Source organism: Protopterus annectens, chromosome 5.part0 (genome assembly GCF_019279795.1).
Source record: "Protopterus annectens isolate FY-2018-M chromosome 5.part0, PAN1.0, whole genome shotgun sequence".
Classification (NCBI taxonomy): domain Eukaryota; kingdom Metazoa; phylum Chordata; order Ceratodontiformes; family Protopteridae; genus Protopterus; species Protopterus annectens.
In genome coordinates this window covers 1,177,228,547-1,177,252,164 of record NC_056735.1, presented here as the reverse complement: position 1 = coordinate 1,177,252,164, position 23,618 = coordinate 1,177,228,547, and the positions used below count along the sequence as shown (strand labels likewise).

Here is a 23,618-nt window from a genome sequence, read left to right as displayed (position 1 = left end):
ATCATTGAACACTAAAGTCAGAAAGTTGACAGGCATTTGATTTTCAGACTTCATATCCTTAAGAAAATTCACTCTAATGCAAAACCTGTTTATCAACTTTCTAAGTTTGTAAGTGCAATATTTATAACTTGTCCCATTTTTGGGCCTTTGTCCCCTATTATTTATGGCCTTGTCCAGATTTCTTGTTCTATAATGTTGAGAGTTATGCTGCCATCCCTTCCTACTGGAGCCAGTCCACTGCACTTACACAAGTGTCCCCCTCAGCAGGGCAGCAAGTAGGTATCAGTGCAGATTTGCTTTATAGTTCTTTTACACTACACACACACACACACACACACACACACACACACACACACACACACACACACACACACACACACAGTAAATCTTGTTGTCCATGTAATTTCTTCTTTTCCTTGGTTTCGTTTCTCTTACTTGTAATGTTGCTTTTACTCATATTTTTCTCCTGCCTCCCATATCTACCCTAATTATTACTTCTAACAAATACTTTTTCTCACTCTTTCTTCTCTTCCCCTCCTCCTCTTTATCCACTATTTGAACTTTTCCACTCTGACTTTTGCTTTATGGGTAAATAATGAACTGTCACCCTTATGTCAGCACATTTCAATACTACATAATATTGTATTTAGTCTAATAATTAGGTTCATAGGTAGGTACTAGGCTATCGGCCTAAGGGCCTAAGTAAGCCTAGCCAATGTTTCCCTGACTTATGCCACTCAAGAAAGTTATTTTCCTGTGCCACTGTCGAGCATCACCCATCCACTTGATTTTTCTTGAAAAGTGCTAATGATGAACTTTGCTTGACAAAGATGGATAGCTTGTTCCAGAGTATGGGAAGTCTCTGGGACAGGAATCTATCTCTCCAGCATGTCCTGTTTATTGTGGTGACAAGGTTTAGGTCCCTAGAGCGTGTAGCCCAGAGGGATTGGGATTTCTTTAGGTGTAGCATGTCCAGCAGCTCCTGGTTTGACATAGCTTTATATGTTAGGCAGAAATCACCTCGGAGTAGGCGATATGCTACGGAGTAAAGCTGGAGTTTTTTTTAGATGGTCAGTGTAGGGCATCTGTTTGAGGCCAGTAATCCTCTTTGTGAGGTACTTCTGTGGCCTTTCCAGCTGCTGAAAATGTCTTGTGAGGTACATTCCAAAAGGGGCGTTGTACTCTATAATGGGTCTAATGAGTGTCAAGTAAAGGGGAACAATGACCTCTTTTTTCCTGGATGAGAACCCTTTTGTGATGAGGTGTGCCACATAGAAGGACTTCCTGACTACTGTGGCGATGTGATTATCAAAGGAGAGACTACTGTCCACCTGGGTCCCAAGGTCTCATCACACATTCGGTGTTAAGTAGACTACCACCTATGTGGTAGCTCACGGGTACAGAGTTTTTACCAAAGTGGATGACAATGCATTTTTTGGCATCGAGCTTGAGGCCATGGCTCTAGCATCAGGCATCTGTCTCAGTGAGGCCCTTCTGTAGGATGTCCACATCATTTGGGGACTCGACTATGGCTCCTAGTTTGCAGTCATCTGCGAACTTCATTAGCCAGAGGCCTTCTGTGGTAGCCTGTACTTCATAGAAGTAGATACCAAACAGGAGAGGTCCCAGGACTGAACCCTGTGGTACTCCACTTGTCACTGGTTTGATGTCAGATTTGAAGTCTGCAACTTTTACAGTGTGGGTTCTGTCAGTAAGTCGGTTGGCAACCCATCTTGTGACGCAAGGTTTTATACCTAGTTTAGTGAGTTTAGCTGTAATTCCAGAATGGGAGAATTGTGTAAAAAGCCTTGGCGAGGTCAAGATAGGCTGTGTGAACCACCTTAGCCTCATCGACTGCCTCAGAGAAGTCGATTAGGTTCAGGATGCATGATCTGCCTTTCACAAACCTGAACTGGGTGGGGTCCAGAGTTTGGAGGTTACCGATGTCTTTGTTTATGACTTCCATGATGATATCTGACAGGACTTGGTGGTAAATCACTTTGGCTATGGTGTGCAGGGTCCTGGGTTCGAGCCTTGCAGAGGCTGTTTCCTTTTTTCCAATCATAGCCTCACCTCAGGCTTTGTGCCTGCTGAATAGTGCACAGCGACGGTTATCCCACTCCACAAGGGGGGACCCACCATGGACCCTGGGAACTACCGCCGCATTAGCCTTAAGAGCCTGGTCTGCAAGGCCATGGAACGTATCGTCATGGAACTTATAAACAAAGACATTGGTAATCTCCAAACTCTGGACTCCACCCAGTTCGGGTTTGTAAAAGGCAGATCATGTCTCCTAAACCTGACAGACTTCTTTGAAGCAGTCACCAAAGTCATAGACAAGGGTAAGGTGGTTCACACAGCTTATTTACATCTTGCCAAGGCTTTTAACACCATCCCCCACTCTGGAATTATAGATAAACTCAATAAACTAGGTATAAATCCTTATGTCACAAGATGGGTTGGCAACTGGCTCACTGACAGAACCCATACTATGAAAGTAACAGACTCCAAATCCGACTTCAGACCAGTGACAAGTGGAGTACCACAGGGTCCAGTCCTGGGTCCTCTCCTGTTTGGTATCTACTTCTCTGAAGTAGAGGCTAACACAGAAGGTCTTTGGCTAATGAAGTTTGCAGATGACTGCAACTAGGAGCCATAATTGAAACTCCTAATGATGTGGACATCCTACAAAAGGGCCTCACTGAGACAGATGCCTGGTGTCAAAGCCATGGCCTCAAGCTCAATGCCAAAAAGTGCATTGTCATCCCCTTTGGTAAAAACTCTGTACCCATGAACTACAACATAGGCGGTAGTATACTTAACACCAAAAGTGTGATAAGAGACCTTGGGACACAGGTGGACAGTATTCTCTCCTTTGATAATCACATCGCCACAATAGTCAGGAAATCCTTCTGCATGGCATACCTCATCACAAAAGGTTTCTCATCCAGAAAAAAAAAGAGGTAATTGTTCCCTTCTACTCATCACTCATTAGACCCATTATAGAGTACAACGCCCCTTTTGGTATGTACCTCACAAGACATCTACAACAACTGGAAAGGCCACAGAAATACCTCACAAAAAGGATTACCGGCCTCAAACAGATGCCCTACACAGACAGTCTCAAAAAACTCCAGCTTTACTACATCACATATTGCCTACTCAGAGGTGATCACTGCCTAACATACAAAGCTATGTCAAACCCAGAGCTTTTGGACATGCTCCACTTAAAGACATCCCAATCCCTCCAAGCTACACGCTCTAGGGACCTGAACCTTGTCACTACAATAAACAGAACATGCCGGAGGGATAGATTCCTGTCCCAGAGACTTCCCATACTCTGGAATAAACTACCTATCTATATCAAACAAAGCTCTTCATTAGCACTCTTCAAGAAAAATCTTGATGATTGGATGGGAAATAGGAAATTCACCCCAGGAATCATCTCTGTGGGTCTGCTCGACAGTGGCACAGGAAAATAATTTTCTTGGGTGGTAAAAGCCAGGGTACCTTTTTGGCTGGGCTTGTATTGGCCCCAGGGCTGATAGCCAAGTACCTACCTATGAACCTATACGTTCATGGCCATGCAGACCAAGCTCATCAGGCTAATAGGACGATAATGCCCGGGATCAGTGGTGGCTCCCCTTTTGTGGAGTGGGATAACTGTTGCTGTGGGCACAAAGCCTGATGTGAGGCTATGATTGAACATGGTGCTTAGGTGGGGAGCCAGTTCATTCTGAAGTTCATGTAAAATGCAGCCTGGGATGTTGTCCAGTCCCATGGATGCTGTGTTTTTGACTTTAGAGAGTGCAGCTTTTACCTGTGTAGTTGTGATTACAGGGACTCTGCATTCTTCCTGTATAGATATGGGCCCTTTAGGGTGTAAGAGGGTGGTAAAGTTAGCACTGAAGCTATCTGCCAGAATGTTGGCAATATCAGTTGGTTCTGTAATTTTCATGCAGTTGTGCTGTAACTCAGAGCAGATCTGGGTGTTGCCATTGAGATTCTTGACATAGGTATAGAATGCTTTGTGGTTGTCCTTAGAATCAGTGGCGATTTTATTTTCATACCTAGCTTTGGATGCTCTTATAAGTGATCTCAGCGTCTTACTGAGGCTGACCAGGGATCTCCACCACTCATGGGATTTTACTCTCTTTTACAACAGTTTCTTCCTTCTGTTGTACAGTTTGTTTATGGCAAGGGACCACCAGATTGGCTTCCTTTTTTTGGAGGACAGCTTCTTGGTTCTGTTTGGGATAGCATGCTCCATGCACTCATGTAAGTGCTTATAGAGTGCATTTGTGTAGGATTCAGCAGTCGTAACTGTATTGGCCATCTGCATGGGTGTCATGAAGTTTGCCACTTCTGTTTTAAGAAGCATGAAGTTGGCTATGGAGAAATTTTTTACCGTGGTTTCCTTAATGTGGGGTGGGGGCGGGATGTGGATATCTAGGGTGATTAGCTTATGGTCGGATCTGACCAACAAGGAGTTGACTTTGGGTGTGGAACACCGGTCATTCATGTTGGTAATGACTAGGTCTAGGATATTGTTGCCCTTGGTGGGGGTATGGATAAGTTGATCCAGGGCACTGGAATTTATGAATTCCAGAAAGCGTTGAGCGAAGGAATTGGTACATGAGTAGTTTTCCCAGTTAATGGTGGGGTAGTTGAAATCACCCATTATTAGGGTGTTTGAACCCTAATATTTTCCAGTATATCAAGAAAAGAGGAGTGGGACATGATGGGGGATCTGTAGCAAGCTACAATTTAGATTGCGGTTTTGACCAGAGTTAGTTGCACTTGGATAACCTCGGATGCATTATGCTGAGCAACTAGCCTGGAGGTGTGAATATCCTTAATGAATATGGGCACACCTCCACCTTTGGTGTTCCAGTCCAGGTTACGTGGCCGAAAAGTGTGGTATGAGTTATATCCTGGTAGGGCAGGGGTGCTCTTTGGAGCCTTGAACCAGGTCTCAGTCACTGCACAGGTATCTATGTTCTCCATTTTAAGGAGTGCCTTGAGTGAGTGCATTTTGAGATTTAGACTTCTAGCACTGAGTAGCATTACCCTCAGTTTTTGCTTGCCTGTTCCTGTTACATTTGAAACTTGTCTAAAAAAGGCACTACAGGGACGGCAAGAGCCTTAGCCAGTATCCGGAATCCCATGGGCGACAGGTGCAGACCATTTTTTCCATGTCTCTTTTCATGTAGTCCCAGGGAGGCATGTCTCAGGTCTTTCACACCAACATGGACAATGACAGAGTCATATTTGTACTTGGTTGTGGAGTGACCTGAGTGCATGGGTTATGTGGCAGATCCTGGAACCCAACAAGCAGCTGACAGTAACCTTCTCCTTGTTTAGCCTGGTAAGTGGGACATCAGTGTGCCTGACTATAGAGTCACCTATGACTAGTGTGTTGGGTACGTTGTTTTGCCTAATATATAATATATGTTATAATATATATATATATATATGTTTGCCCATAATATCTGAATAAGTGAGCTTGATTTTCATGACAGCATCAAGGAAACATTTTCCTTCCTTCTGTGTTTTTTTCTTAAGTTTTGGATTTTTCTTGGTATATTGATTGATTTTCTTAGTATATTTTATTTTTTATTTATTTTCCATTTATTTACCAGGTTAGTCCGACTTTAGTTGGACACAAGATGACCATTTTCAGCGGAGGCTGGGGGAGAAAAGCTCCAGATACATGGTAAACAATTATAAAAAAATAATAAAAATAAATTATACAAACATAGCTATTTTGTACAAAGAGCATAGAAAAATCAGAGTTTTACAATTGATGCAGCATACACAGTGGTTAGAATATTGAGAAACAATTAAACAAGATAATATACAACAAATATACAACTGCTTGAACATAAATTCAAAAAGAAGTTTCCATAGACAAACAGGGTCATAAACTAGAAATCATAACTATTATTGATATGATTTATATTGCATTTATCTTGTCTTAATGATGGTATGTGTGTATTATTGTGCGTGTCATATGTGCACACATATTTGTATTAATCTATGTATTTACAGTATATTGACAAAGTACTGGGTCACATCAGAGGCTTGGGAGGTCATTGTTAAGAAACTGTGAACTGCTGTAAAGCTTGGCATTGAATACCGTAAGTTCAGGTTATGCTATAAGAGAATAACTATGTAAAGATAACCATGTCAGCAGCCAGAACACATTATAAACTGAATGGTTTACTGTGCACATTAAGAAATGGATAGATTGGCCCAAACTCTGGACTGATGTGTGTGCTTTTTTTTTTTTTATTCCTGGGGAAATGCTATTCAGAAGTGAAGAGACATATAAGGGAACAGTTTTAGTGGCACAACAGGCTGTGATTTTTTTTTATGTCTATTGTCATGCAAAGCTGACAAAATAGTTGAATCTACCCAAGCTGGAAATATGAGACTGTAGCCCACTGAAGGAGGGGAGATGGGAGGAGTAACTTAGCCAGGAATTGAAACTTGCAAAACTGTTCCTTGTGAAAAGTCTTTTTTATCTCAGTAATTTGTTGACACTTTTGCAAGTTTCTTTCAGAGAATGTGTAGTACATCAATAGGAACAACATTTGTAAAACTCCGCACGTACCAGTCAATGACACATGAGCTGCAGACTCTCAAACTTGGCATTTTTTTCAGGTGGTCCATTCTAAGTGAATGGAAGTCTAGTCTGACAACAAATGGTAGGGCTATTTGTTCTCACAGTCTGTGCATTGAGACAGATATAGCTTTCCAAAGGAATCACAATGTCTGCCCCCATGAGGACAGACAAGAGAAAAAAAATAAATAAAATTAGGAATGAGCACTTACTTTGCTGCAGGCAGCTTTAGGAAGTGCAGTAAATCATAGCAAGATAAAAAAATATATGTTTTTTCATTGTTTGCCCGTAGTGGTCCTTTAATGAGAGAGAGAATACATGGTCGTCAAAGGAGAGTTCGTTATCGACTAAGTTGTGTAGCTGATAAGTGTGCGAGAGTTCCTGTTCACCCAAATGCATGATGATACATTTTTGGTGTTCACCTTTAGATAGTGATCCTAACACTATGAATTTGTACAAATTAGGCCCTCTTGGAGGATCTGAATGTCTCTAAGGAACCTGATGTGGGCTCCATGTTTGCAGTAATCTGTGTACTTAGGTTCATAGCTAGGTACTAGGCTATCTGCCCGAAGGCATTTATAAGCCTAGCCAGAATGTGTTGGCTTTTGCCACCCCCTTAGATTAGTTCCCTGTGTCTCTGTCCAGCAGAGCCACTGAAGTGATCCCTGAGGTAAACTTTCTGTTTCTCATCCACTCGTCAAGGTTTCTTTTGAAGAATGTTAGCGAGGAGCTCTGCCCAATGTAGATTGGGATCTTGTTCCAAAGCATGAGAAGTCTCTGGGACAGGAATCTATCCCTGCAGCACGTCCCATTTATTGTTGTGGTGAGGTTTAGATCCCTAGAGCGTGTGGCTTGAGGGGATAAGGTTTTCTTTAGGTGGAGCATGTCCATCAGTTCTGGGTTGGACATGGCCTTGTATGTCAGGCAGAGATCACCTCTGAGTAGACAGTATGCAACCGAGTACAGCTGGAGTTTCTTCAGTCGAACTGCATAGGGCATCTGTTTGAGGCCAGTGATCCTCTTGGTGAGGTACTTCTGTGGTCTTTCCAACTGTTGCAGGTGTCTTGTTTTGGTCATCCAGAACTCTTTAATGCCAGATTTGACATCAAATAAATAGATATAAAAAAGTGATTGCAAACAGAGGCCATGGATGCATCACTGCTGACATGTCTCTTGGAGGATAGTGTGCCATTAACTCTAAACTAGTGGTGTCTTTCACTGAGCCATTTGGTAATCCAGTATATTACAGGGAGATATATATTGAGTTAGAACAGTTTGTCAATGTTACTAATAGCTGGGTAAAGTGACAAAAATATTAGCTAAACTGAGGTAAGCTTCAAAGAAATCAGTAGGTTTAAAAGGCAGTTGCTACATTTTACAAATTCAAATTGTGTGTGAGTGTGTGTGTGTGTAAGAGAGTATTTCTGTATAGGTATATAGTAATTTGCTTTGTTTACTGCTTGATCATCGGTGATCACTAAGCTAATGACCCAGGGGCAGGGGTGTTTAAGCCTAGCCATGCTTCCCAAGGTGAAAGTCAAACCCTGTACTTTGTGTCTGTGAAGTAAACACCTTAACCATTATGCCATTTGCAGTAATGTGAAAGTCTGTCTTGGTAGCAGGACCCATTTTCACTAGAGACCTTGGGAGAAAAGCTCTACATAATAGAGTACACAATAAAATAATTTACAGACAGGATTTATAATTAATTATAAACCCTATAAAAGAAGGCAGATTGGTATAAAGAAAGTACAAGTTAAGTAAAGACTGCTTTTAATGTACAAAATATTTTAGATGTAAAAACAGCAATACAAGAGATAAAAGTTGAAATAAATAAAACAAGTTGAAATATATTTGTAATACTAGTGGGTTACAGCAGAGGAACAAATGAGAATATGAAAGCATTGACAGGAGCACAAAAGGCATAGCTGTTGTCTAGTAGTGAGTGGTAATATTTGGGGTAATGTAGTTGGAAAATATTGGGAGAGCAGAAAATTCTATATGGGAGGAAGAGGAATAGAGATGGACATGGAAGATTTAGGGAAATGGTTGAGAAAGTGACAGTAGTTGTCTCTAGGAATAGATTTCAGCATCTAATAGATAAAAAACGAATGATATGAGTTGGATTTATTTTGAGAGCACTTAGCCAGGAGAAGAGCAGAAGCAGAGCCATGATTTTATTAAATGAGACTTTAGCTGTGTTTCAAGGGATTGCAGTGAGCAGCTTTATTTAACAGAAATTGGAACAGAGTTCCAGAGTTTAGATGCATAGTTCGAGTAGAGATAGAGTTGCTGGTAGAAGTATTAGCTTTTGTTATTAGTAATAAGAGTTGATTGGACATGCTACACCTAAAGAAATTCCAATCCCTCTGAGCTACGCACTCTAGGGACCTAACCATTGTCACCACAATAAACAGGACATGCTGGAGGGATAGATTCCTGTCCCAGAGACTTCCCATACTCTGGAACAAACTACCTATCTATATCAAACAAAGCTCCTTATTAGCACTCTTCAAGAAAAACTTGATGAGTGAATGGGAAATAGGAAATACACCCTGGGGAGAGGTCACTTCTGTGGCTCTGCTTGACAGGGGCACAGGAAAATAATTTTCTTGGGTGGCAAAAGCCAGAGTACCTTTTTGGCTAGGCTTACTTAGGCCCTTGGGCCGATAGCCTAGCACTTACCTATGAACCTATGTAGAGTCTAAAGATCTTGCAGGTTTGTAAGGGTGAATGAATATTATTAAGGGATGGACAGTGTTGTGGTTTTTTGATAATGTTCTGGATGGTAAGAAGTTGGAGTATGTAAGGAAGCCACTGGAGCTCTTTCAGGGGCATTAGCAATGAACTTGGCTATATTGTTCTAACACTGCTGTAACATATGCAGCTAAGTCATCTGTAAATTGATGAGTATGTATGTGGAGTAGAGGACTATGGGCAGAGGGAAGGTCAAAGCACGATGTTTATGTGCAGGGTTAGTCAGGTGATTTTTTATGTTTATGTGCAGTGTCAGTCAGGTAATTATTTCTTTATTCTGCACTGGAAGCCTAGTTTCCATTTTCATAACTATCAGTTGAATGTAGTAATCAAATTACACATTTTTATCTCTGTAGATTCCTAGGGGTTTTGTATGCTTAACAAGTTCAATTTTAGTTTGTTTGAGGAGTTTATAGAGAAAGTCGCTTTTTGGCCTTCAAATTGGTTGGGGGTAAAAATAATTCATTTGAATTTCTTAGGGCTGAGGCATAGCTGTAAGCTGGATAGTTGTATTTCTATTGAGGTGAAAGATTCTTGTATTATTTTTTGCAGAGTGTCAGTTTTTTGGGGAAGAACAGCTAAATGTGGAGTTGTAAGGGTACTGAACAATAGAGGTGGTTTGATGGGCTGTCGAAAGTTTGTTAATAAAGATGCTAAAGAAAATGGACCCGGGGATGGATCCTCTGTGGCTCTGACTGACTGATACAGGGTGGAAATGTAAGAAATAATTTTGCCATTGATCAGTTGGGACCTGCTGGAAAGGAAAGAGATTGCAATTCCTAAATTAATAAGTTTTTGTATGAAAAGGTGGTAAGGGATGGTGTCAAATGCTTTTGACTAGTCAAGAAAAAGGTGGATACAATGTTGCCAGCGTTTCTGTTTAAGTTAACAGTGTTAATGGAGAGAAGGGCAGAGGGGGTACTATGGTGTAGGAAAAACATGTTTTGATGGGGAAAGGTGAGTATGTTGAATAATAAGGGATTGAAGATTGGAATGTGAACTTTGGACAAAGAGGATAGGATAGCTATAGGGTGATAGTATGTTAAGTTGAGGTGCCACCTTTTTGAAGGGGAAGAATGAATCATCTATAACTCACAGAAATGACAAAAATAAATTACAAAAAATAATACAGGAATGGCAGCAACAGTTCAATGATTTCTTTGTTCTTTTTTTTCAGTAGTTAGGCTTCATTCCAGAAGGGATACGATTGTAAGACCTTTTATCATAATGACACCTACTCATTAATTGACTGAATGATGTGATCTGCAGTTTACTATTGCTTAATACATTTGTAAAGGCATTGAGATACAGTTGATCCCATGATACAATATCATTTAATAAATTGACAAAGGGACTGAGATGCAGAGGATCCATGATATAATATCCCTTAATACATTGACAGAGGCACTGAGGTATAGAATATACTATTAAAGGATCACTGGACCTAAGGCTGGACAACCAGCATGTTTCAGAGCAGTGTTACCATCTTTGTATAAAAAGTACTTACAGCATCACCAAGAACATTTTGCACGCTAATTAAAAATTCATCTAATGTGAAAAGGGAGTAAGGGTTTTTCATTTTTTTTGTTACCTGTAGATAAAGTGTTCCAGTGACAGATGCTGTGAAGACAGTGCTGCCGCTTATTCCTATCATCGTCTTCAGGGAGCTGGAAAAAAAACAGGAAGTGTTACTTCCATGGATCCTTTTAAACTCTTTAGTGGCATGAGCCACCTTGTTCTTCAGCCAGAGTCTACATGCTTCAGGCAGCTTTAATGCTAATTATCAACTTCCTTGTATGTAGGCCTCAAACAGGACCTTTTGTTGTATTGTCATAGTTCTACATGCATTCATGCTAGCATCCAATTTTATTACTGCTAATTAGAAAACAATCTGATTTTCTGAAGATTTTGTAAATAATATTTCATCAAATTCTTATACATTTTTACTGACAAAATGTAAATTTTTTATATGTATTACATTATTTGTTTTTGGCAAGGTGAATAGTTTGAAATCAATGGGAATACTGAACTTAATAAATTGAATTTACACACCAAGAAGACATAGGTTGTACTGCATGTTTAGACATTTCACATGAGATGGTTTGTGATGACAGTGAGTGGGAGAGTGTAGATATGGACCTTCTGTGCATCAGAGACAACTGACAAATGTCATGGCTACCTACAGGCCAAACAATCCAACTGCATTGGCAGCAATTATGGATCATTGAAGAAAAGGATAGCTGAGTAACTAGAAGCAAAAGGAAAACAGAATCACAACCAGACCCTCTTCAGCAGGGGCTGAGGAATCACACTGAGTTATACTTTTTGTTTAGTTTTACCAGATTAGAAAGGAAGCACTCTGGACATAAACATTAACATGACCTTAACAGGACTTCAGCAAGGTTTTAAACACTCTTAGGTGATTTTGTGATGGGCAGCTGGTTATGTTAAATTGACGTTGTGAATAACCTGATGTGGAATACATAGTTTTGCCCCTGCTGGTATAAAATCTGAAGCAGGAAACACAGTCCAGAGGACCTAGATAGACTGTAAGTGAGAGATATGATAGCTCTTATCAGATTAACTTTAGGCCACCATACCACAAGGTTGTAAAATGTTGGTGGTAAGTTCTTGTCTTAACTTCCTGTAATAAAAAATATAGGGTTTTTGGTGTGAACCCCTCATCACTTCAAGGTCACATCAGAAACCCTCACACTTAGCTAGAAGCAGTAGTTATGGATAAGGATAGGTGGAAAATCATAATCTGCAAAACAAGTTTGACTTGATATAATGTAATTTACACTTAGCAAGTCAAGGTTTGTGTCTGTGCTGTCCAGAATAGGCATCTGTTAACTTGCAGCCATAGAGCTGGCAGACATGGTTCTGCTTTATATGCCAAGTAATTCAGTGTACAATAATTCAAATGTCTTTGCTTTATGAGCTAAAAATTTCAGTGCACTATAACTCTAATATGTCTGCTTTATAGGATTAAGATTTCAATATACCATAATGCTACTGTCTGCTTTATGTGCTGAGGATTTCAGTGTACCATAACAGTAATGTGAATGCTTTATAAGCTGTGGATTTTGGTGTTCCATAACGTTAATATGTTTGCTTTATGAGCTGCGTATTTCAGTGTACCATAACACTAATGTGAATGCTTTATAAGCTGAAGATTTAATTGTATCATAATGCTAATGTCTCTGATTTATAAGATGAGTATTTCAGTGTACCATAACACTAATGTATACATAGTACACTGTGTAGCTATACCCAGGATTAGCACATACTGCCCACTATTCAAATTATTGTTATAACATGGCCAACCTTTGCTAAAGACATAGAAAGGCAGGTGATGTAGGAGAGTTAAATGCACAGCAGCAAGGAGTGGCAATGTACAGAGATCCAACATTATTTTCTGTACCAAATATAATATACAATGCCTAAACACAAGTGTCTATCTACTCACTGGTGTTGAAATAGAGTCGGTCTCATGTAATGTCTTATTTCTACCTACTGTGCATTTAACAGTCTGTAATGCTGACATCATACTATGCTCATCTTGATGACTTCATCTGCTCCATTGCATTTTGTCAACCTTCCAGTCACTTGGCTACAGCCCCAGTTCCATCAAATGTCAGAAATACTAAGAGCCAAATCACTACATCTGGGAATGCAGAAGACACCCTTCAGTGAAAAGATTTGTTTTATCATCTGTGACTGCTAAATGATATACAATGCAGTATATAAAAGTCATTGCTTAAATTAATCCATTGCTCCTTTGGAAGTTCTAACATTTATACTGAGAAAATCTTAGCTGTGATATGATAGGCTTTCATTATTTTTCCCTTTTTCATGTCTTGACTTTTAGTTTTCTCACACTAACATGGTATTTTAATGTATACACACATGAATATTAGTCCCTCTTCATTGTTCTGTGTCTCTGTCTTGCTGCTGTTACTTTATTTATTTAACATTTGCTTACTGGGAAAGTCCGACTTGGAACAAAGCCAATTTTCAGCAGAGGCCTGGGGAGAAATGCTCCAGATGCATGTCTTTGTAATGTGGGAGGAATTCAGAGCACCCAGAGAAACCCACAAGAATGCAAGGAGGACATGCAGACTCAACACACAAGGCACCCTAGCCAAGAATTGAACCAGAGAACCTCTTACTGTAAGGTGATAATGCCACCGCTGCACCACTGCGCTGTCCAGCTTTGTGTTGTGTTCTTTACATCTATTTTCTTACTGTGTCCTGGTGTTTTTCTTTTGTCCTCATACCTATAGTCTTTGTATTTTAACTTCTGTATTTTTTTTTTGCTGTTGTATTATCTTTGAAAAAATATATTTCTTTTCAATAGCTTGTGCTCACTTTACCTGCAGCTGTGGACAATCTCTTATGTGGCTGTTGGCAAATATATATTTGCATTGTAATTCATTTTGCTGAATGATCCATTTATATATATATATATATATATATATATATATATATATATATATATATATATATATATATTTCCTTTATTCTTGCTTCTTTCTTCTTAGTCTGCCTTTTTACATTTATTTAACATCTTTTGTTTTCTATTTTATTGAGATTTTCTTTACATTCTTCAATTTTCCTTGATGGTATTTTGTTTTATTTAGTGATGCAGTGAATTCCAGTCAATTCTGACTCAGCTAGAGCTTTTCTTCTTATTCCAGCTGTTACAGGACAAACTTATTTGAGTTTTCATCAATTAATTTATCTTTAACTTCAGTTTTATTTAAGGGCCTGTAACCAAGTGCTGCACATAAAATAAAAACTAAACACTCATAAAAAGATAAACTAGAACAGCAAAAACAATAAGAATAAATACAATGCAAAACAAATGAAGCAGATACATTTCTTACAGAATTCTGCACTAGAATATTGTAAAACTCGTGAAAGTTTTAACATTTTTACAGACTGGCAGGTATCCATTTACTGTCAGGGTTCTAAAGCACTTTTGTCCAAACTTATAAAAATGTATGGGTCTTGTTCTCAGTGCCATTTGTATATGTCCATCTGTGGTCTTCCAGAAATCAAAATCACATCTCTTTGCATACCTAAACACACACACCAGAGGTTTGGCAAGTGTTGCTTTATAAACATACCTCTCCATCCTGTTTTATTTATCCTTTGGTATAGATTTAGATCCCTAGTTCTAGTAGTGGCAGATATATTGGACTTATATAGCTCCAGGACAGTTGGGTTTCTAATAACAGGGTAAGTGAGATAGAGCATTCCCCTCAAAAGTCTACATGACACTGAATAAAGGGATAGAGTTTCCAGCTTGTCTAGGTATCTCAGAGACTTTATACCTATGATCATTTTACATAGGAACCTTTGGGGGTTTTCTTATTGTTAGATATTTTTAGTGAGATACATCTCAAAGGGGCATCCTACTCAATGTTTGGCCTGATCAAAGCTGAATAAGAAGTAATTGAGTAATTAATTAATTACCTACTTAGACTTTAATGATATTGCTTTGGAAATTCATCATCTGTCCCACAGTGTGCATTGTACCACCCATCTCAGCACTTCATCGCCATCACCTCTAGCTTCCTCATCTACTCTGTCTTTACTACCCAGGCGTCTGTACAATACAGTAGTACAGGTCACACCACTGTTTTGTACACCTCACTTTTCAGCTTCGTTAGCATTCTTCTGTCATACAGTACCCCTGACATGCTGCGCCAGTTGGCTGCAGCCCCTCTGATTCTAGCTTTGACCTCCTCATTCAGTCTTTCCTTCTCCTCCATCACCCTCCTAGAAACATGAAGTTGTTCATCTGTTCCACTATTTCCCTTCCATCTCACCTTTCAGTTTCTTGTGATTTCCACCTCACTACTGCAGTAGCCTTAGCTACTATGGTGTTCTTCTTCTTCAACATCACATATGTTCTCTTATTTTTGAGTTGCTAGACCCTGAGTAATTCCTTGAATTGTTGTGCTTTCTCTCCCATCAATTTCCAGGTTTTCAGCCTAGTTTCTGTTGATCTTAGAACCTTCTCTGACCACTGCTTACAGCTGATTGTGGCTGTGGACCACTCTTGTATATGATCTTGTGACTGTCTCTCTTGCTGAACCATGTTTTGGTCATCATCAAACCATTTGCCTCTCCTTCTTTATTCCTGTTGCACCACCCATATGGATCCAGGATATCCTTTTCTGTCTGTCCTAAAATGTGCATTCAGGTCACTCATTATCAACACCAATTGATATTGTCCTGCTTTATTTAGCAGGTCCTAAAACTGTTGTTTAAATGCATTCTTTTTGCCACTATCACAACCTTGCTGTGTGGCACTGGCTGTGATTATGAATTCTGCACTTACCCTATCAATGGAGTTTGATTACCATGAGTCGTTGACATCCTTCACTGTTTTCTGAAGCCTCTGCCATATGACAACTTCCACAACATTTTGAGCCTGTCCTCCTCCTAAGTAGTAGACTCTGAATCCCAAGCCAAGTGGCGTTGCTGCACTGTCATTCCATCTTGCATCCTGGGTACATAGGATGTCCAGCCTCCTCCTTACTGTCATGTATTTCATCCTCTTCCAAGCTCTGTCCTGTAGTGAAGCCATTCTTAGTTCATGTTTGGCAGGATGATTAGTCTTATATTCAACTAACCCAGGTAACTGAAGCTGGGCAACACTGGGCCAGGGGCATATGCACCCCTCCCATCATTAATGTGAGTCCCTGGCATAGATCAGGGTACTCAACTCATTTGTCACTGGCACAGAGTAAAGTCTGTAATCAATGTCATCCTATGTAGACAATACTGTGCACCACAGAAGATGCCCAGATCAGTTGGTCTATACAAATGTTCCCTTTAAAGGGCACAGTCAAGAGTCTGTGTCACTGCCTGCATCTTCTTTCTTGGGTTAGTTTGAGATGGAACATGCAGCATGTTTTTGGAGGTGAGATAAATCCCACAGATGCACATGGAAAACATACAAACTCCATATGGACATTGGCTGGAGGTCAGGATTGAACCTTGTACCTTGTGCATGGGAGGCAAAGACCTTAATCATTATGCACACTGGTCTCTTAATTAGGAATTGTCTGGGCTAAATAAAAGGATTTCCTGACAACTATTGTTACATGATAGTCAAAAGAGGGAGCTATCAACTCAAGTACCAAGGTCCCTAACTACATTTTCATTTTGTAGAGGTGTGTTGTCTAGACAGTATAAATGCAAGAGTTGTTTACCAAAGGTGATGATACACTTTTTAGCTTTTTGTTTGAAACTATTTTAATACACCAAGCATTTACTAGGGTGAGTTCATTCTGGAGGGTTTGGGTGTTATAGGGAGATGTGAAACCCCCATTTTGCAATCATCGACAAACGATGTTATCCAGAGGTCTTGGCTGTCTGCTTGGAGATCTAAGGAGTAAATAACAAATAGGAGAGGCCCCAGCACTTTGTCCTGAGGAAACCCACTGGCCACTTTCATACATTTTGATGAAGCAGCTGCAACTCGCAGTGAGTGTGTCCAGTCTTTTCAGCCTGTTTGCTATCTATCTTACCATGTATGGGTTGATTTTTAAAGAATTTAGGTTTTATATGATACCAGCGTGTGAATGGTGGCAAAGGCCTTAGCCATAACAAGATATGCCACATGCACTGCATGGCCACCATCTACTTTCTCCATAATTCTTTTGAAGAAATTTACCAGATTAAATAGACAGGATCTAGCTTTCACAAAACCAAACTGTTGGTGTTTAAGGCTAACAAGACTCTAATTATCACAGTTTATGAGGTCAGTTATAATACATTCCATGACTTTGCATATGAGGCATGTCAGGCTGATAGGTCTGTAATTACCCAAATCAGTTGAAGAGCCACCATTATGGAAAGCCATTACCACTGCTGTGCATCAGTTACCAGGGACAAAACTGGCAGCTAAACTTAAGTTAAACAGCATGGAGAGTGTGTCAGCAACAACATATATAACACAATTAAACAACCAGGTATATTACCAGGTCCCATGTTAGTTAGTACTTCTAGTAAATGATCTTTAGAGATAATTGGGATTCAGATATTTTTGGGCTTTCAACAGAAGTCTTAGGGGGTAAAACTTTATTAGTAGTAAAAGGCTATTGTCTAATATCACGTTTTATAATAATTCAAGTGACAGTAGTTATATAGCTTGAGCTGGCATAATTATATTTTATACCAATATCCTCAAATCTCAGCATTATTAAATAATTCTTTAACTGTGACTAGTGTTATTCCTTTTAGTGCCATCAATCCTGAACCCCAGAATTATCAGTTTCATCCAAATGTTACTTACTGTTTTGGACCAACATAGCAATACACTCAGTAGACAGCATTTAATAACAATAGTATCTTTTAGGTACTCATTTTGTAACATCTGCAAACCATCATTAAATAAACAAACACTACCTCCTTGCCTTCAGCTTTAGAAGTTTTTATTTGATATATGTAGGACACCATCTCCGTGGCCCCATCTAGTACTGGTGGGGGGTGTTCAAGGTACTAGTCTTTAGCAGTGTTAAGTTCGTGGTTGAGCAACTGGGTAGCACCAACTTATAATTACAGATAGTCAGTGTGTGCATGTGTGTGTGTGTGTGTGTGTGTGTGTGTGTGTGTGTGTGTGTGTGTGTGTGTGTGTGTGTGTACTTGTTTGTGGGGATAAAATGTGGACACTAAGGCTATAATCACACTTATGTTCCCATGATGTCTGCCAATAGAGTAACATGCTGATGCCCAATGTGCAGCTTAGCCAAAAGGAGAGCAACGCTGCACACAGCAGATCAATATAAAGCAAGAAAGAAAAACAAGCAGTCAATCAGAGAACAACTTATAGCAAATCCAGTAGTTGTTAAGCACCCAGAAGAGAAATAAAAGCACCCTCTCTTAAGATAACTACTACAGATGTATTCTAAAATGGCCAGGAAGCGCTACACCAATAAAGCTGTGTCTAAATTAAGAAATACATCAAAGCAGTTGTCTTTGATTGTGAAAATGACAAAGAAATAAAAATAAGCATTTCCCTTAACTTGTGGGGTCTGGTAAACAGTAAATCTCAGCAATGACAGCCGTTAAGGTTTCTTTTACCTGCATCTGTTAGCCTAAAGAAATTTAAAGTGCACTCATCAATAAACCCACTGCCATAGTTGCTGCATACATCTCAGATTTGTACTCTCATCTAAATAAGGACACAGAAACATCTGTCCCATTGCACCACAAACATAATGCAATATTCAGAAATAAACTGTTATGGTACAGTTCTTCTATAACCATATAGCAAGATGGAAAGACTACTTGACAAACAGAAATCATCCACCACTTAGAACAGAAAGGATCTAAAATGGGTTAGCAAAAATAAAAGGCACTTCATTAAAATAGTATGAAGTTAGCATTTTATTTTATGTAATGTTTTTAATTATTTAATTAGAATTGATTGATTATTGGGACTTTTAGAAATGTTACTTAAGGAAGGGAAGTGATGTTATTTTTGTTCTGATGAATTTCCAATGTTTGGAATGAAAGAGCTAAACTGTTTAATAAAGTGTTGGGTGCGTATAGTACAGAGCAGCGTGTTTTTATTTCTTTATTGCAATTAAAAGTATAACATATTTTTGAGGCCTGCATTGTGGTTCGTGACTAAAAATTTTAAGGCTATCTTTGAACTAAACGTTGCCACCTTCAAAAAGGACAACCACAAAGGTTTCTTTAACTTCATCAGGAAATTCTGATGTGACTCTCAGTAACTCTTGGACCTAATATTGAATTCTGCCAGTTAGTCTGATGTGAGACCACTGCCTTTATCCCAGGAACCAAATTCATCACCAGCTTTACTTCACCTATTCACTACTCATTCCTGTATATTATTGTCCACAAACTCTAACTCTCCCCCAGAACACTTACAAAGTGTTGTCTGGACTATCAAAAGCTAACTGATTCTATGGGGCCTGACAACATACCTGGCTGTTTCCTACTAACTGCCCAACATAGCTTTGCTCAGCCTCTTCTGAACCTAGTCAACCTTAGTCCATTCACTAGTTATGGACCAGAAGTGTGAAGAACTGCCACAGCAGTACTGCCATGTAAGGGTGACCCCCCACCTCAGATCCAGGTAAGCTACTTTGATATAAGTTAAAATCACTTTCAATATATTCTGTCGTATGGACTCCTTCACAGGGATTTATGCTTAGCCTTCCATACCACTGAAGACCCTGCCCTGCTTGATCTCCTTAACCTATGTTAAGTAGCATCACAAGCACTTGTACCAAGGACCTTAACTTTCATTGGCTCAGAAACACGACCTGCTGGCATGACAAATATCTAATACAACAACTGAATTGCTTATGGAATAGGCTTCCCTATACATCAAACAAAGCAACATATTAGATACCTTTAAGACAAATCTCAGTTACTGGATGGATAATCATACATTTACTTTTGGGAAATGTAGCATAGCTCTCCTTGACTGAGAGGATTTAAAAAGTGAAAACGTCATAGACATTCAGAAGCCATGTAGCTGAAAAACTGTATGTCCTTAATAGGTCATTTGTAAATATCCCAAGGTCCTTCATTACAGGAGGTTTAAGGTATTACATAGTAGAAACTCTAGCTTGGTTGAGTTTTTCTTATAGTTTTTACTCAATGGTTTGTCTGTGTGTCTTTTTACTCTTTGGTTTGGATGTTAGTTGGGGTAATTTGCAGGTACCTTAATCTTTATGGACATCAGCTGTGTTTAAAGACCTTGTGTGTGTGAAGTAAAGCCATACTGACCAATTATGCTGTACTGATGAGGTCAATAAAAAGGCCAAAATATGTATGTCTACACCTAGTGGGGGTTTGCTTTATAGGCCTGAATGTAACCATAAACACTTTAAAATTCAAAAGGTAAGAGACATTCAAAAGACATATAGCTCAAACACTTGATGTCCTTAAGGGGTCATTGGTGTATATACTATGGTCCTTCATTACAGGAGATTTAAGGTACAGTGGAAACTTTAGCTTGGCTGAGTTTTTATTGTAGTATTTACTCAATGGCTTGTCTGTGTGACCTTATTTAAAGAATGAAATTGATTACGTCTGATGAAACGTTTTGCCCCAGCCAACAAATGCAAATAAAATACAAAAGTAAATAAATGTAAATATTTTCTGAGAGGAATATTTACAGAGGCTTATGTTAATTCCTCTAAAGGAGCAACATAGACTGCTTAATTTTGAATGAATTTGTTTGAAAAATTAAACTGGACAAGTACTAAAAGTACTAGCAAGTGATGGATGTGCAACAGAATGGACATGATGAAAGTTTCAGAGTACAGCATTGTTCTTATACCTAGAGATTTTACTTACACATTACGCTGGCATAGTGATTCGATGCATATAAGAACATGTAAGTGATCTCTTGCTCGATGTCCTCTCTTTTGCTGACCTCTGTACTCTGCAGAAGTGTACAAAAAATAAAAGTAATTATGTAATAATGTGTTGTTCGTTATAACATAAGAATAATAGCAACAATCACAAACCAGCCTGACATGGTCTTGTAGGTTATACATTCAGAACTATCCCTATGCAGTTTTAATAATACATGAGTTTGTTCCCGATCTGTGCCTCCACACACTATCCATATCAGCTTAGCTTCTAAAATTTCAGAGTTGTAATACCAGGGTTCTGAGAATGATTGAAAAACTGATAGTAGAAATGTCTTTATCTTACAGTAGGCTTTTTTAGGTTACCATTGAGGAAAGTAACCCAAAATGCAGCTAAATTGAGAATTTGTTTCATTTTGAAGAAAATAAATTTGGGAACTGTATATAAATAAATTTTATATACATACATACATATATATCTATAGACACACATACACACACACACACACACACACACACACACACACACACACACACACACACACACACACACACACACCATCATGCTTTAAGCTCTGTGCTTCTAAATTATAGCTAAATAGTCCACTTATGTTGTGCTGATAAGGTCACTAAAAAAGTTGATACATGCATGTCCAAAGCTAATGGTGTGCCTCATTAGCCTGAATATGAGCATAAAGACTTAAAAAATAAAATGTCATGGGCATTCAGAAGCCAGGTATTTGAAAGAGTGATTGTCTATCATGAGGCTGAAGCCTACAATCCTGAAAAATTATAATCACAGTAACATAATATAGAAGACCAAATCGCTGAAGAGAGCAATGTCTAAAATTCTTAAATTCTGCATATCCCTACTAGTTTAACTCAGGAACAAGTGCTAACATGGGTCATGCAATGGAGGTAAGTCCAGAAGTTTAACACTTTCTGAAAGCATTACAACAGATAATAATACTTCACCTACCATTTCCACCATCAACCTACAGTCATTCGCTAACATCTAAAACTATGTCCCTCCAAATCCCCGTTCCTTTAAATGTTGCAACCCTGCTCTAAAATTGCCAACTCCTCAATGACTAACAAAAAAGACTCGGAGTCAGCCAGCACCCATATCTTGTACCTTTACCGGTAGAGCCTGTCCTGGTAAACTTCTCATTCAGCCATAGGTCAAAAGTCAGAGATGAATGAAGTGCTTCAATCCATCCCATAAAATTCTTTCTAAATCCCCTACTTTCTAAGGTTGCTTAAAGGAAGCACCAGATTACCATGTCAAATGCTCCCTGTCTCCCCTATTCAATGTACTTACAAATAGATTAGATGATAAGCTCCCAATCCTTATAGGACTGAGTCAAAATTGATTTGTGACAAATATGCAAGTAACTGATACATACACTTATTTATGAATAGCTTTATCCTGCCATATCTTCACATCTCAGCAATGCCCTTTTACTTATCCAGTTATTTTCTTAAGGCTGGTTAATATTGTATGACAACCTCTATGCTCCCATGTATTTTCAACTCTCTGAAACTCACCTCTAAAAATGGTACTTGAGTTCTCTTTAATGTTTATAATCTTGCCTTTGCCCTACTTTTGGTATTCATGTAACTGCTGTGATACTGTTATTTTTGTAGTGGAGCTTTTCTCCCTGGGCTTCCACTGTACAGGAGTTATTGCCCACTCGGACTATCTCTGCCATCAAATGCAAATATATGAATAAATAAAAATAGAGATGAAGTGTTGCTATTAGTTGCTGTGAAGGGAGAAAGTCCATCTGTGTGGGAGGAGCTAGAGACAAATTAAATTAGTGAGTCAGAGTAGGTTAAATGAGCCAAAGTCACTTGAGGAAATGCTTCAGTTTATTTATTAATTGATTAGGTTCATAGGTTCATAGGTTCATACTAGGCTATCTGCCCTAGGGCATTTATAAGCCTAGCCAGAGTGTGTTTGGCTTTCGCCACCCATTTTAAATGAATTTTGCTATGCCCTTTTTCGAGGTTAGTATACTGTGCCTCTGTCTAACAGTGACACAGAAGTGATACCCGGGGTAAACCTACAATCTCCCATCCACTCATCAAGATTCCTCTTGAAAAGAGTCAATGAGGGACTCTGCCTAACCTGGACTGGGATTTTATTCCAGAGTGAAGGGAGCCTCTGGGTTATGAATCTGTCCCTCCAGCATGTCCTATTTATTTCATTGCTGAGGTTCAAGTTTCTCAAGCAAGTAGCTCGATGGGATTTGAATTTTCTGAGGTGCAGCATGTCCATTAATTCCGGGTTGGACATGGCTTTATACATCAGGCACAGATCGCCTCTGAGCAGGCGGTATGCCACTGAGTAGAGCTGGAGTTCCTTTAATCAGGCAGCATATGGCATCTGTTTGAGCCCTTTGATCCTCTTGGTGAGGTACTTTTGGGGTCTTTCCAGTTGCTGCAGGTGTCTGGTAAGGTAAATCCCAAAAGGGGCATTGTACTCAATTATGGGCCTGATGAGGGATGAGTAAAGAGGCACGATGACCTCCCCTGATCTAGGTGTGAAAACCCTTCATGATTAGGTGGGCTATATAAAATGTTTTTCTAACCACTTTGGCCACGTGGTTTTCAAATGAGAGATTGCTATCAACTTGGGTCCCCAGGTCCCTAATTACTTCTTTCATACTTAATGGATTACCACCTATGTGGTAATTTGTGGGCAATTTGTTTTTGCCAAAGGGGATGACTATACACTTTTTGGTGTTTAGCTTGAGGCCATGGCTCTGGCACCAGTTGTCTGTTTCTATGAGGCTCTTTTGTAGGACGCTTGTGTCGGCTGGAGAGTCGATTATGGTGCCTAGTTTGCAGTCATCTGCGAA

The 23,618-nt window shown here is 39.3% G+C and overlaps 1 protein-coding gene across 2 annotated transcripts in view; it reads right to left on the bottom strand.

Moving 5' to 3' along the window:
* The window catches only part of LOC122801581 (erythroferrone-like), a 370,321-nt gene that overhangs the window by 52,137 nt on the left and 294,566 nt on the right, over nt 1–23,618 (bottom strand). For both annotated transcript variants that reach the window (XM_044071025.1, XM_044071024.1), the window contains exons 6-7: nt 20,738–20,825; nt 10,974–11,049 (exon numbers count right to left, since the gene is read on the bottom strand). In XM_044071025.1, the coding sequence (XP_043926960.1) occupies nt 10,974–11,049; nt 20,738–20,825 (164 nt within the window). The remainder of the gene's footprint in view (nt 1–10,973; nt 11,050–20,737; nt 20,826–23,618) is intronic.